The 17,124-nt window shown below is 31.3% G+C and overlaps 1 protein-coding gene across 1 annotated transcript in view; it reads right to left on the bottom strand.

Annotated features, from left to right (window-relative positions):
* Positions 1 to 11,238, bottom strand: part of baiap2l1b (BAR/IMD domain containing adaptor protein 2 like 1b) — a 146,966-nt gene extending 135,728 nt beyond the window's left edge. Inside the window, exon 1 of the mRNA XM_061974321.2 lies at positions 10,902 to 11,238. Within this exon, the coding sequence (XP_061830305.2) occupies positions 10,902 to 10,952 (51 nt within the window). The 5' untranslated portion in view covers positions 10,953 to 11,238. The remainder of the gene's footprint in view (positions 1 to 10,901) is intronic.
* Positions 11,239 to 17,124: the final 5,886 nt, after the last annotated feature.

Raw genomic sequence — 17,124 nt, 5'->3', positions numbered from 1 at the left:
TGACCCTTTTTACATTTTTTACATGAGGTTTCCAATTCATTTTATCATGTATTATTACACCCAAAAATGTGTTTTATTTGACCCTTTTTAAATTTTTTACATGAGATTTCCAATTCATTTTATCATCTATTATTACACCCAAAAATGTGTTTCATTTGAGCCTTTTTACATTTTTTACATGACATTTCCAATTCATTTTATCATCTATTATTACACCCAAAAATGTGTTTAATTTGACCCTTTTTACATGTTTTACATGAGATTTCCAATTCATTTTATCATCTATTATTACACCCAAAAATGTGTTTCATTTTACCCTTTTTACATTTTTACATGAGGTTTCCAATTCATTTTATCATGTATTATTACACCCCAAAATGTGTTTTATTTGACCCTTTTTAAATACTTTACATGAGATTTCCAAGTCATTTTATCATCTATTATTACACCCAAAAATGTGTTTCATTTGACCCTTTTTACATTTTTTACACGAGGTTTCCAATTCATTTTATCATCTATTATTACACCCAAAAATGTGTTTTATTTGACCCTTTTTACATTTTTTACATGCGATTTCCAATTCATTTTATCATGTATTATTACACCCAAAAATGTGTTTTATTTGACCCTTTTTAAATTTTGTACATGAGATTTCCAATTAATTTTATCATCTATAATTACACCCAAAAATGTGTTTGATTTGACCCTTTTTACATTTTTTTTTTACATGAGATTTCCAATTCATTTTATCATGTACTATTACACCCAAAAATGTGTTTTATTTGACCCTTTTTACATTTTTTACATGAGGTTTCCAATTCATTTTATCATCTATAATTACACCCAAAAATGTGTTTCATTTGACCCTTTTTACATTGTTTACATGAGGTTTCCAATTCATTTTATCATCTATTATTACACCCAAAAATGTGTTTTATTTGACCCTTTTTACATTTTTTACATGAGATTTCCAATTCATTTTATCATCTATTATTACACCCAAAAATGTGTTTCATTTTACCCTTTTTACATTTTTACATGAGGTTTCCAATTCATTTTATCACGTATTATTACACCCAAAAATGTGTTTTATTTGACCCTTTTTAAATTTTTTACATGAGATTTCCAATTCATTTTATCATGTATTATTACACCCAAAAACATGTTTTATTTGACCCTTTTTACATTTTTTACATGAGATTTCCAATTCATTTTATCATCTATTATTACACCCAAAAATGTGTTTAATTTTACCCTTTTTACATTTTTTACATGAGGTTTCCAATTCATTTCATCATGTATTATTACACCCAAAAATGTGTTTTATTTGACCCTTTTTAAATTTTTTACATGAGATTTCCAATTCATTTTATCATCTATTATTACACCCAAAAATGTGTTTCATTTTACCCTTTTTACATTTTTACATGAGGTTTCCAATTCATTTTTATCATGTATTATTACACCCCAAAATGTGTTTTATTTGACCCTTTTTAAATACTTTACATGAGATTTCCAAGTCATTTTATCATCTATTATTACACCCAAAAATGTGTTTCATTTGACCCTTTTTACATTTTTTACACGAGGTTTCCAATTCACTTTATCATGTATTATTACACCCAAAAATGTGTTTTATTTGACCCTTTTTAAATGTTTTACATGAGATTTCCAATTCATTTTATCATCTATTATTACACCCAAAAATGTGTTTTATTTGACCCTTTTTACATTTTTTACATGAGGTTTCCAATTCATTTTATCATGTATTATTACACCCAAAAATTTGTTTTATTTGACCCTTTTTAAATGTTTTACATGAGATTTCCAATTCATTTTATCATCTATTATTACACCCAAAAATGTGTTTCATTTGACCCTTTTTAAATTTTTTTAGATGAGATTTCCAATTCATTTTATCATCTATTATTACACCCAAAAATGTGTTTTATTTGACCCTTTTTACGTTTTTTTAGATGAGATTTCCAATTCATTTTATCATCTATTATTACACCCAAAAATGTGTTTCATTTGACCCTTTTTACATTTTTTACATGAGGTTTCCAATTCATTTTATCATGTATTATTACACCCAAAAATGTGTTTCATTTTACCCTTTTTACATGAGGTTTCCAATTCATTTTATCATGTAATATTACACCCAAAAATGTGTTTTAGTTGACCCTTTTTAAATTTTTTACATGAGGTTTCCAATTCATTTTATCATCTATTATTACACCCAAAAATGTGTTTTATTTGACCCTTTTTAAATTCTTTACATGAGATTTCCAATTCATTTTATCATCTATTATTACACCCAAAAATGTGTTTCATTTGACCCTTTTTACATTTTTTACATGAGGTTTCCAATTCATTTTATCATGTATTATTACACCCAAAAATGTGTTTCATTTGACCCTTTTTAATTTTTTTACATGAGATTTCCAATTCATTTTATCATCTATTATTACACCCAAAAATGTGTTTTATTTGACCCTTTTTACATTTTTTACATGGGATTTCCAATTCACTTTATCATGTATTATTACACCCAAAAATGTGTTTTATTTGACCCTTTTTAAATGTTTTACATGAGATTTCCAATTCATTTTATCATCTATTATTACACCCAAAAATGTGTTTTATTTGACCCTTTTTACATTTTTTACATGAGGTTTCCAATTCATTTTATCATGTATTATTACACCCAAAAATTTGTTTTATTTGACCCTTTTTAAATTTTTTACATGAGATTTCCAATTCATTTTATCATCTATTATTACACCCAAAAATGTGTTTCATTTGACCCTTTTTAAATTTTTTACATGAGATTTCCAATTCATTTTATCATGTATTACTACACCCAAAAATGTGTTTTATTTGACCCTTTTTAAATTTTTTACATGAGATTTCCAATTCATTTTATCATCTATAATTACACCCAAAAATGTGTTTCATTTGACCCTTTTTACATTTTTTACATGAGGTTTCCAATTCATTTTATCATGTATTATTACACCAAAAAATGTGTTTTATTTGACCCTTTTTAAATTTTTTACATGAGATTTCCAATTCATTTTATCATCTATTATTACACCCAAAAATGTGTTTCATTTTACCCTTTTTACATGAGGTTTGCAATTCATTTTATCATCTATTATTACACCCACAAATGTGTTTCATTTGATGCTTTTTTACATGAGGTTTCCAATTCATTTTATCATCTATAATTACACCCAAAAATGTGTTTCATTTGACCCTTTTTACATTTTTTACATGAGGTTTCCAATTCATTTTATCATGTATTATTACACCCAAAAATGTGTTTTATTTGACCCTTTTTAAATTTTTTACATGAGATTTCCAATTCATTTTATCATCTATTATTACACCCAAAAATGTGTTTCATTTGACCCTTTTTACATTTTTTACATGAGGTTTCCAATTCATTTTATCATGTATTATTACACCCAAAAATTTGTTTTATTTGACCCTTTTTAAATGTTTTACATGAGATTTCCAATTCATTTTATCATCTATTATTACACCCAAAAATGTGTTTCATTTTACCCTTTTTACATGAGGTTTCCAATTCATTTTATCATGTAATATTACACCCAAAAATGTGTTTTAGTTGACCCTTTTTAAATTTTTTACATGAGGTTTCCAATTCATTTTATCATCTATTATTACACCCAAAAATGTGTTTTATTTGACCCTTTTTAAATTCTTTACATGAGATTTCCAATTCATTTTATCATCTATTATTACACCCAAAAATGTGTTTCATTTGACCCTTTTTACATTTTTTACATGAGGTTTCCAATTCATTTTATCATGTATTATTACACCCAAAAATGTGTTTCATTTGACCCTTTTTAATTTTTTTACATGAGATTTCCAATTCATTTTATCATCTATTATTACACCCAAAAATGTGTTTTATTTGACCCTTTTTACATTTTTTACATGGGATTTCCAATTCACTTTATCATGTATTATTACACCCAAAAATGTGTTTTATTTGACCCTTTTTAAATGTTTTACATGAGATTTCCAATTCATTTTATCATCTATTATTACACCCAAAAATGTGTTTTATTTGACCCTTTTTACATTTTTTACATGAGGTTTCCAATTCATTTTATCATGTATTATTACACCCAAAAATTTGTTTTATTTGACCCTTTTTAAATTTTTTACATGAGATTTCCAATTCATTTTATCATCTATTATTACACCCAAAAATGTGTTTCATTTGACCCTTTTTAAATTTTTTACATGAGATTTCCAATTCATTTTATCATGTATTACTACACCCAAAAATGTGTTTTATTTGACCCTTTTTAAATTTTTTACATGAGATTTCCAATTCATTTTATCATCTATAATTACACCCAAAAATGTGTTTCATTTGACCCTTTTTACATTTTTTACATGAGGTTTCCAATTCATTTTATCATGTATTATTACACCAAAAAATGTGTTTTATTTGACCCTTTTTAAATTTTTTACATGAGATTTCCAATTCATTTTATCATCTATTATTACACCCAAAAATGTGTTTCATTTTACCCTTTTTACATGAGGTTTGCAATTCATTTTATCATCTATTATTACACCCACAAATGTGTTTCATTTGATGCTTTTTTACATGAGGTTTCCAATTCATTTTATCATCTATAATTACACCCAAAAATGTGTTTCATTTGACCCTTTTTACATTTTTTACATGAGGTTTCCAATTCATTTTATCATGTATTATTACACCCAAAAATGTGTTTTATTTGACCCTTTTTAAATTTTTTACATGAGATTTCCAATTCATTTTATCATCTATTATTACACCCAAAAATGTGTTTCATTTTACCCTTTTTACATTTTTTACATGAGGTTTCCAATTCATTTTATCATGTATTATTACACCCAAAAATTTGTTTTATTTGACCCTTTTTAAATGTTTTACATGAGATTTCCAATTCATTTTATCATCTATTATTACACCCAAAAATGTGTTTCATTTGACCCTTTTTAAATTTTTTACATGAGATTTCCAATTCATTTTATCATGTATTACTACACCCAAAAATGTGTTTTATTTGACCCTTTTTAAATTTTTTACATGAGATTTCCAATTCATTTTATCATCTATAATTACACCCAAAAATGTGTTTCATTTGACCCTTTTTACATTTTTTACATGAGGTTTCCAATTCATTTTATCATGTATTATTACACCAAAAAATTTGTTTTATTTGACCCTTTTTAAATTTTTTACATGAGATTTCCAATTCATTTTATCATCTATTATTACACCCAAAAATGTGTTTCATTTTACCCTTTTTACATGAGGTTTGCAATTCATTTTATCATCTATTATTACACCCACAAATGTGTTTCATTTGATGCTTTTTTACATGAGGTTTCCAATTCATTTTATCATCTATAATTACACCCAAAAATGTGTTTCATTTGACCCTTTTTACATTTTTTACATGAGGTTTCCAATTCATTTTATCATCTATTATTACACCCAAAAATGTGTTTTATTTGACCCTTTTTACATTTTTTACATGAGGTTTCCAATTCATTTTATCATCTATTATTACACCCAAAAATGTGTTTTATTTGACCCTTTTTACATTTTTTATATGAGATTTCCAATTCATTTCATCATCTATTATTACACCCAAAAATGTGTTTCATTTGACCCTTTTTAAATTTTTTACATGAGGTTTCCAATTCATTTTATCATGTATTATTACACCCAAAAATGTGTTTTATTTGACCCTTTTTAAATTCTTTACATGAGATTTCCAATTCATTTCATCATCTATTATTACACCCAAAAATGTGTTTCATTTTACCCTTTTTACATTTTTTACATGAGGTTTCCAATTCATTTTATCATGTATTATTACACCCAAAAATGTGTTTTATTTGACCCTTTTTACATTTTTTACATGAGATTTCCAATTCATTGTATCATCTATTATTACACCCAAAAATGTGTTTTCTTTTACCCTTTCAATATCTACTCTGTCTATTTGTATTTGTGTTTGACTTTCTCTTCTATTGTTACCAAATAGCATTATTTTAGTCTTACTGAGATTCAAAGATAGTCTGTTTTTGTCAAACCATCTTTTTAATTTGTTCATTTCTTCTGTTATTATTTGTATTATCTTCTCCTGAACAAAACGCTGTTGTATCATCTGCAAATAATACTAACTTTAAGTCCTTTGTAACTTTACAAATGTCATTTATATCGAGATTGAACAATTTTGGTCCCAGTAGTGATCCCTGAGGTACGTCACATTTTATTTTTAGCTCTGTGAAAGTGTGTTCGCCTATCTTCAAGTATGTTTATGGTGGCAGATAGCATAAACAACTGGAGAGGAGGGGGGGATTTCTGTTTAATTCAGTTTCTCCAGGAAGAATATTACAGCTTATCTCCGTAATAATGTCAATTAGCCAGCTATTTTTGTATGTGTGTAACCATGTTGGGACGTGAATGCACACACACCCAAACCCAGAGAGCAGGAAATGATTAAAAACACAAGCAGTGAGCCAAAACAAGTTCAGCATGTCACAAGAAGCTTGAAATGCACAGCTAGCATTTTGTTAATGAATGGCAGGTCACCTGCACATGCTGGGATCACAGTATTTACATTATATGCAGTAAACAACCAAGGATGATTTTGAAGTGGGCTATTAGACCGGGGGTCAGCAACCCGCGGCTCTAGAGCCGCATGCAGCTCTTTAGCGCTGCCTTAGTGGCTCCCTGGACCTGAACAAACATGACACAAACCTTCCTAATTATTATAAATCCCACTGTTTGTGTTATACACGCTTCACTGATGAGAGTATTTGGCAAGTGCTGTTTTGTCCTACTAATTTCAGCGATCCTTGAACTCATCGTAGTTTGTTTACATGTACAACTTTCTCCGATGCTGCCACAGAAAGACGTTTTTTATGCCACTCCTTCTTTGTCTCGTTTTGTCCACCAAACGTTTTATGCTGTGCGCGAACGCACAAAGGTGAACTTTGTTGATTTTATTGATTCGCTGGAGTGCTAATCAGGCATATTTGGTCAATCCATGACCGCAAGCTAATCGATGCTAACATGCTATTTAGGCTAGCTGTATGTACATATTGCATCATTATGCCTCGTTTGTAGGTATATTTGTGCTCATTTAATTTCCTTTACTTATGTCCTCTGTGTATTTAATTTATATTTGCATGTCTCATGACACATTATCTGTATGTAATATTGGCTGCATTTCTCATAGTTGTTTGTGTGCCATGTTGTTCCAGACCACAGCAAACGTTAACCAGCTTGCAAAGATTGTATTAAATCCATTAGAAGAAGACAGCCTGACGTTTCCTTTAACTTGGACACACACATATATACCTTCGGCCATTCTGAGCCAGTAATTTCCAGAAGTTATCTCACCCTCAGAGAAGCTTCAATTTTACTAATGGTTTCCAATGTTGCAACAATGTGTCGATTCAAAATTAAAATGCAACATTTCTGTCAATGAAGATTTGCGTAAGCCTTTGATAGTAGACTAATATAGCAAATGTAGACACTTATATCATGTGTTGTCTTCATTATAACACTTATATAAGACTTTTAAAGTCATTTTGATAGTAGGCTAATATAGACACTTATATCATGTGTTGCCTTCATTATAACACTTATATAAGACTTTTAAAGTCATTTTGATAGTAGGCTAATATAGGTAATAAAGACACTTACATCATGTGTTGCCTTAATTATAACACTTATATAAGACTTTTAAAGTAATTTTGATAGTAGGCTAATATAGCTAATATAGACACTTACATCATGTGTTGCCTTCATTATAACACTTATATAAGACTTTTAAAGTCATTTTGATAGTAGGGTATTATAGCTAATATAGACACTTACATCATGTGTTGCCTTCATTATAACACTTACATACGGCTTTTAAAGTCATTTTGATAGTAGGCTAATATAGTTAATATAGACACTTACATCATGTGTTGCCTTCATTATAACACTTATATAAGACTTTTAAAGTAATTTTGATAGTAGGGCATTATAGCTAATATAGACACTTACATCATGTGTTTCCTTCATTATAACACATATAAGACTTTTAAAGTCATTTTGATAGTAGGCTAATATAGTTAATATAGACACTTACATCATGTGTTGCCTTCATTATAACACTTATATAAGACTTTTAAAGTCATTTTGATAGTAGGGTATTATAGCTAATATAGACACTTATATAATGTGCTGTCTTCATTATAACAATATAAGGCTTTTAATTTTCTGCGGCTCCAGACAGATTTTTTGGGGGGTATTTTGGGTCCAATATGGCTCTTTCAACATTTTGGGTTGCCGACCCCTGAGCTACACCAACAAAGCGTATTATAAAGTCAATAGTATTAGTTTTGACAACAAAATGAACCCTACAAAGATGAACTCATAATGAACTGCAATAAATCTGACCTAATCTTGATTTATTCCAAAAAATGTTGTTCCAGACCACAGCAAACGTTACCCAGCTGCCGTTTCCTTTAACACATCTATTCTGAGCCAGTAAATTCCAGAAGTTACCTCATCCTGTGAGAAGCCTGCGTTTTACGAGTGATTTCCAAAGTTGCACAAAATGTGTAGAATAAAAATTAAAAGGTAGCATTTCTGTCAACAAAGATTTTGCGTCACACTTATATAAGATTTTTAAAGTCATTTTGATAGTAGGCTAATATAGCTATTATAGACACTTACATCATGTGTTGCCTTCATTATAACACTTATATAAGACTTTTAAAGTCATTTTGATAGTAGGCTAATATAGCTAATATAGACACTTACATCATGTGTTTCCTTCATTATAACACATATATAAGACTTTTAAAGTCATTTTGATAGTAGGCTAATATGGCTAATATAGACACTTACATCATGTGTTTCCTTCATTATAACACATATATAAGACTTTTAAAGTCATTTTGATAGTAGGCTAATATAGCTAATATAGACACTTACATCATGTGTTTCCTTCACTATAACACATATATAAGACTTTTAAAGTCATTTTGATAGTAGGCTAATATGGCTAATATAGACACTTACATCATGTGTTGCCTTCATTATAACACTTATATAAGACTTTTAAAGTCATTTTGATAGTAGGCTAATATAGCTAATACAGACACTTATATCATGTGTTGTCTTCATTATAACACTTATATAAGACTTTTAAAGTCATTTTGATAGTAGGCTGATATAGCTAATACAGACACTTATATTATGTGTTTCCTTCATTATAACACTTATATAAGACTTTTAAAGTCATTTTGATAGTAGGGCATTATAGCTAATATAGACACTTACATCATGTGTTTCCTTCATTATAACACTTATATAAGACTTTTAAAGTCATTTTGATAGTAGGCTAATATAGCTAATATAGACACTTACATCATGTGTTTCCTTCATTCTAACACATATATAAGACTTTTAAAGTCATTTTGATAGTAGGCTAATATAGCTAATATAGAGACTTACATCATGTGTTGCCTTCATTATAACACTTATATAAGGCTTTTAAAGTAATTTTGATAGTAGGCTAATATATCTAATAAAGACACTTACATCATGTGTTGCCTTCATTATAACACTTATATAAAACTTTTAATTTTTTGCGGCTCAAGACAGATGACATTTTTTGTATTTTTGGTCCAACTGGTTGTCCAGATCGGAAATGGTGAACTATTCTTTGGACACATACCGTCGCGATCAAAAGTTTATATACACTAAAATAATGTCATGGCTGTCTTGAGTTTCCAATAATTTCTACAACTCTTATTTTTTTGTGATAGAGTGATTGGAGCACATACTTGTTGGTCACAAAAAAACATTCATGAAGTTTGGTTCTTTTATGAATTTATTATGGGTCTACTGAAAATGTGCGGGGTCAAAAGTATACATACAGCAATGTTAATGTCCCTTGGCAAGTTTACCTGCAATAAGGCGCTTTTGGTAGCCATCCACAAGCTTCTGCTTGAATTTTTGACCACTCCTCTTCACAAAATTGGTGCCGTTCAGCTAAATTTATTGGTTGTCTGACATGGACTTGTTTCTTCAGCATTGTCCACACGTTTAAGTCAGGACTTTGGGAAGGCCATTCTAACAACTTAATTCTAGCCTGATTTAGCCATTCTTTTACCACTTTTTGACGTGTGTTTGGGGGTCATTGTCCTGTTGGAACACCCAACTGCGCCCAAGACCCAACCTCCGGGCCGAAGATTTTAGGTTGCCCTGAAGAATTTGGAGGTAATCCTCCTTTTTCATTGTACCATTTACTCTCTTGTAAAGCACCAGTTCCATTGGCAGCAAAACAGGCCCAGAACATAATACTACCACCACCATGCTTGACGGTAGGTATGGTGTTCCTGGGATTAAAGGCTTCCAAACATATTGCTGGGTAATGTGGCCAAACAGCTCAATTTCTGTTTCATCTGACATCACATGGACAAAGATACGACCTTCTGGTGGAATGTTCTGTGGTCAGATCCAGCAGATTTGGTCACATTTTCATAATAAATTCATAAAAGAACCAAACTTTATGAATGTTTTTTGTGACCAACAAGTATGTGCTCCAATCACTCTATCACAAAAAAATAAGAGTTGTAGAAATAGTAGGAAACTCAAGACAGCCATGACATTATGTTCTTTACAAGTGTATGTACATTTTTGACCACGACTGTAGCTAATATAGACACTTACATCATGTGTTTCCTTCATTGTAACACTTATATAAGGCTTTTTTACTTTTTTTGGACACATGAATGGTTTTAAGCAAGTGGGTGAACCTGCTGTGCTCCAACCTTCCAGTACCCACCTTGTATGTACTTTCAGTGATCTTGTTCACCTCCTGCGCACTCCTCGACATCTTTAAATCCCTTTAAAAAACAAAAAAACAGGAAAAAAAACTCCAGATATGGACCAGAAGAAAAACAACACCAAGGTATCAAGGGGTCCACCTTGAGTCAACAACAAGGGGGAAAAAAGTGACCAAACCTATGGTCACATAAAAGTCCTCATAGCCAGCAAGAGACCCGAGACATGTTTATGTTGATTAAAATGTCTAAAACGTGCGAAAATGACGTCCAAAGTGGGGAAAGTCCAGCTGTGTGTTGCTACACAGAGAGAGAAAAAACTGCTGTCAAACTTGTTGTAGGTGGTGAGTTCAAGCAAGGTATAAAAAAAAAAGTGGATATGTAAGTCAAGTGCATCCTTCTCTTGTTAACACTTTCAAAAATAAAATAACGATTTAATTAATCACTAAACATACAATTAAGCTTCCAAATAAATATAACCGTTGTTGAGGCATTTTAGGTCATATTTGTATTTTAGGAATAAAGGTGGCTGCTACAGGGACATTAGCAGCGATTCACGCTTTGCCGTGCTTTTACTTTGAAGATAACTTTTATGGCTTCCCTTTTATTGTTGCCATAGCTTGACGTGAACGCCAAAGCAGGTATAAAGTGTACCGTGGAAGTAAACAAGTGGAGGCCGGCGACCTCTGCAGGCGCTTCATGGTACAATTACACTCACGTTTATTTTTACTGTTCAGAACAAAAATGTTTGGAATGTTTAAAATGTTGTTATACTTGAAATGAGTGTTTTAGCTCCTGCCGTGGTAAGCTAATGCAGCACTTCACCAAAAAACCAAGACAACATATTTTGCAAACCTGCTTTCCCTCAAGGCTCCTTGGACCCCTTTCAGAAATGTGTGAAAATGGAAAAAGATGAAGAAAAAAATGAATATTTTTTGTTTTAATATATTTTCTGTAGGAGAACAAACATGACACAAACTTGCCTGATTGTTATAAACCCCACTGTTTGTATTAAACACGCTTCACTGATGAGAGTATTTGACAAGCACCGTTTTGTCCTACTAATTTCAGCGATCCATGAACTCATCGTAGTTTGTTTACATGTACAACTTTCTCCGACGTGTTTTATGCCACTCCTTCTTCGTCTCATTTTGTCCACCAAACTTTTTATGCTGTGCGTGAATGCACAACGGTGCGCTTTGTTGATGTTATTGACTTGTTGGAGTGCTAATCAGGCATATTTAGTCAGTGCATGACTGCAAGCTAATCAATGCTAACATGCTAGCTTTATGTACATATTGCATCATTATGCCTCATTTGTAGGTATATTTGAGCTAATTTAATATCCTTTACTTTTATCCTCTTTGTATATCATTTATATTTGCATGTCTCATGACACATTATCTGTATGTAATATTGGCTGCATTTCTCATAGTTGTTTGTGTGCCATGTTGTTCCAGACCACAGCAAACGTTACCCAGCTTGCAAAAGATTGTAATAAATCCATTAGACTAAACTTGGACACACACATTTATACCTTTGGCCATTCTGAGCCAGTCATTTCCAGAAGTTATCTCATCCTGTGAGAAGCCTCCATTTTACTAATATTTTCCAATGTTGTAAAAATGTGTAGAATAAAAATTAAAATACAAAATTTCTGTCCACAAAGATTTGCCTCAACCTTTGATAGTAGGCTAAGATCGCTAATATAGACACTTACATCATGTGTTTCCTTCATTATAACACTTATATAAGATTTTTTTAAAGTAATTTTGATAGTAGGCTAATGTAGCTAATATAGACACTTACATCATGTGTTGCTTTCATTATAACACTTATATAAGACTTTTAAAGTCATTTTGATAGTAGGCTCTTATAGCTAATATAGACACTTACATCATGTGTCGCCTTCATTATAACACGTATATAAAGCTTTTAAAGTCATTTTGATAGTAGGCTATTATAGCTAATATAGACACTTACATCATGTGTTGCCTTCATTACAACACTTTTATAAGACTTTTAAAGTCATTTTGATAGTAGGCTATTATAGACACGTACATCATGTGTTGCGTTCATTATAACACTTATACAAGACTTTTAAAGTCATTTTGATAGTAGGCTAATATAGCTAATATAGACACTTACATCATGTGTTGCCTTCATTATAACACTTACAGTTTAAAGACTTTTAAAGCCATTTTGATAGTAGGCTAATATAGCTAATATAGACACTTACATCATGTGTTGCCTTCATTATAACACTTATATAAAGCTTTTAAAGTAATTTTGATAGTAGGCTAATGTAGCTAATATAGACACTTACATCATGTGTTGGCTTCATTATAACACTTACATAAAGCGTTTAAAGTCATTTTGATAGTAGGCTATTATAGCTGATATAGACACTTACATCATGTGTTGCCTTCATCATAACACTTATAAACGACTTTTAAAGTCATTTTGATAGTAGGCTACTATAGCTAATATAGACACTTGCATCACGTGTTGCCTTCATTATAACACTTCTATAACACTTTTAAAGTCATTTTGATAGTAGGCTATTATAGCTAATATAGACACTTACATCATGTGTTGCTTTCATTATAACACTTATATAAAGCTTTTAAAGTAATTTTGATAGTAGGCTCTTATAGCTAATATAGACACTCACATCATGTGTTGCCTTCATTACAACACTTTTATAAGACTTTTAAAGTCATTTTGAAAGTAGGCTATTATAGTTAATAGAGACACTTACATCATGTGTTGCCTTCATTATAACACTTACATAAAGCTTTTAAAGTCATTTTGATAGTAGGCTCTTATAGCTAATATAGACACTTACATCATGTGTTGCCTTCATTACAACACTTTTATAAGACGTTTTAAGTCATTTCGATAATAGGCTATTATAGACACTTACATCATGTGTTGCCTTCATTATGACACTTATACAAGACTTTTAAAGTCATTTTGATAGTAGGCTATTATAGACACTTGCATCATGTGTTGCCTTCTTTATAACACTTACATAAAGCTTTTAAAGTAATTTTGATAGTAGGCTCTTATAGCTAATATAGACACTTACATCATGTGTTGCCTTCATCATAACACTTATATACGACCTTTGAGGTCATTTTGATAGTAGGCTATTATAGACACTTACATCATGTGTTGCCTTCATCATGACACTTCATTATCTCACCCTCAGAGAAGCTTCAATTTTACTAATGGTTTCCAATGTCGCAAAAATGTGTCGATTCAAAATTAAAATGCAACATTTCTGTCAATGAAGATTTGCGTAAGCCTTTGATAGTAGGCTAATATAGCAAATGTAGACACTTATATCATGTGTTGTCTTCATTATAACACTTATATAAGACTTTTAAAGTCATTTTGATAGTAGGCTAATATAGACACTTACATCATGTGTTTCCTTCATTATAACACTTATGTAAGACTTTTAAAGTAATTTTGATAGTAGGGCATTATAGCTAATATAGACACATCATGTGTTGCTTTCATTATAACACTTATATAAATCTTTTAAAGTCATTTTAATAGTTGGCTATTATAGCTAATATAGACACTTACATCACGTGTTGCCTTCATCATAACACGTATATACGACTTTTGAAGTCATTTTGATAGTAGGCTATTATAGACACTTACATCATGTGTTGCCTTCATTCTGACACTTATACAAGACTTTTAAAGTCATTTTGATAGTAGGCTAATATAGCTAATATAGACACTTACATCATGTGTTGTCTTCATTGTAACACTTATATAAAGCTTTTAAAGTCATTTTGATAGTACGCTATTATAGCTAATATAGACACTTACATCATGTGTTGCCTTCATTACAACACTTTTATAAGACTTTTAAAGTCATTTTGATAGTAAGCTATTATAGACACTTACATCATGTGTTGCCTTCATTCTGACACTTATACAAGACTTTTAAAGTCATTTTGATAGTAGGCTATTATAGACACTTGCATCATGTGTTGCCTTCATTATGACACTTATATAAGACTTTTAAAGTCATTTTGATAGTAGGCTAATATAGCTAATATAGACACTTACATCATGTGTTGGCTTCATTATAACACTTACCGGTACATAAAGCGTTTGAAGTCATTTTGATAGTAGGCTATTATAGCTGATATAGACACTTACATCATGTGTTGCCTTCATCATAACACTTATATACGACTTTTGAAGTCATTTTGATAGAAGACTATTATAGACACTTACATCATGTGTTGCCTTCATTATGACACTTATACAAGACTTTTAAAGTCATTTTGATAGTACACTATTATAGTTAATATAGACACTTACATCATGTGTTGCCTTCATTATAACACTTATATAAAGCTTTTAATTTTCTGCGGCTCCAGACAAACTATTTTTTTGGTGTATTTTTGGTCCAATATGGCTCTTTCAACATCCTGGGTTGCCGACCCCTGTGCTAAGCTGACTTCAGTTATGTTTAAAGGCAAAATAGGCATCAGCCCTGAGCTGAACACTACATTGGATAGAATTATAATGGTGTTTTTTTTACTCAACCACCAGGTGTCCCTAACAGTCAACTGATTTTCACCGAGAAGAGTATGCATACAAAAGAATATGTTTTATGCATGCCTCTTCAAAATAGACGAGGTAAATTATTCAGCTCATCTGTTTTGAATACATTAAGTTAATTTTCATACAACAATCACAATGAATTATCCGGCCTCGCCGGTTATTTCCAAGGGCTGCCGTTTAATGCAGCAAAGCATTATGCAAACAGTATCAGTATAGCCCGCGGTACTTTACCGAGAACGGATATTTGATGTCACACCTTTTAAAGGACTCCCTGCTGACATGCGTGACACTTCAGCAGTTATTCAACCTCACGGACACCCGAACTTATACATAAATGCATGAATGCAAAGAGCGAAGATCACAACTGTATAAACATTAGTTGATTTTAAAACAAGAAAAAAAAAGATCTATCCACCCAGATATTGTGCGAAATAAATGTCGGAGGCAGATATTTACATATATCCGGATTTAAGTTGTACTTCTTTTATTTCATAGTCATATTTGAAAACAGCTCGTGTTTTCCATTTCTTCTCTTGCTGCTCTGTCTGCAAGTAAACTGTGTGTGTTAACCTTGAGTTCTTTGGAATGTGTTTTGACTAGCATTTGTTTTGTCTACAGAGATGGGACGAGAGAGAGGGTGGTGGGATCGGGAAGACAGACCATTTTGGGGAGGCACAATAGAATGTTCTAGGGTTAGACTGGTCTCAATCAATGTATATTGGCAAAGTTTTGAGAATATACAACAAAATACCTATTCTGTCTCTGGTGGTTTTTCATCTCAGCTTTAAGTGTCGTAAAGAGCTTGGGAGCGAATTGTGACTTGAATTCCCTGGGAGCAGGCACGTGCACACATAGGGCCCTATGGGTGCTTGAGCCCCTGCCCTTTTTTGCCTCGTCTTAAAAAGTGCCCTCTGCCTGTGTGTGTGTGTGTGTTTTTTTTTCTTTAAACAACATTAATAAATTCCTGTCAGGGATGTAAAAAAACAAACAAAAAAAAAAACAGCGGTACAAAAACTCCACGTTTTCTTGTAATACCGGGTTGTTTGAGTCTGCCACTTCCGCCAGAGAGAGAGAGAGAGGGCGAGTGAGTGAGTAAGTGAGAGGAGAGAGAGCCAAATTACTGTGCCTCTGAGGAGACGTGACAGTGGAGCAACGTGAACCTGTGAGTTATGGTCTAGTCGCCGTCCACTTATTCAGCATCTAATATGGCTAATATTTCAGAAAAACGCTGTATTATTCTGTTATTCAATGTGTCAGCTTCTGTTTTTGCCGGACGTCGGAGCACGGCGCATCAATTGAGCACGGCACATCAATTCCGCACAGAGCAGAGCGGATCGTGCGGGACAGGAAGTAGTGTACAAAATAAAACACCGGGTTAATTTTCAAAAATAAAATGCATTGTGTTTACGGCGGATCACATTTCTCTCACAGTAGAGGTTTAGATATAAAGTTTATTGTGACTTTGCCATTACTTTGTGGGTTAACAAAATAATAATAATAATGATAATAATAACAATAATAAGAATGATAATGATAATGATAATAATAATAATAATAATTATTATTATTATTAATAATAATAATAATAATAATTTCAGCATTCTGGGGATATAAGATGTAGGTTATCTG

The sequence above is a fragment of the Nerophis lumbriciformis genome, linkage group LG22 (assembly GCF_033978685.3).
Source record: "Nerophis lumbriciformis linkage group LG22, RoL_Nlum_v2.1, whole genome shotgun sequence".
NCBI classification, from domain to species: Eukaryota; Metazoa; Chordata; class Actinopteri; order Syngnathiformes; family Syngnathidae; genus Nerophis; species Nerophis lumbriciformis.
This window is presented reverse-complemented; position numbering and strand designations above follow the sequence as displayed.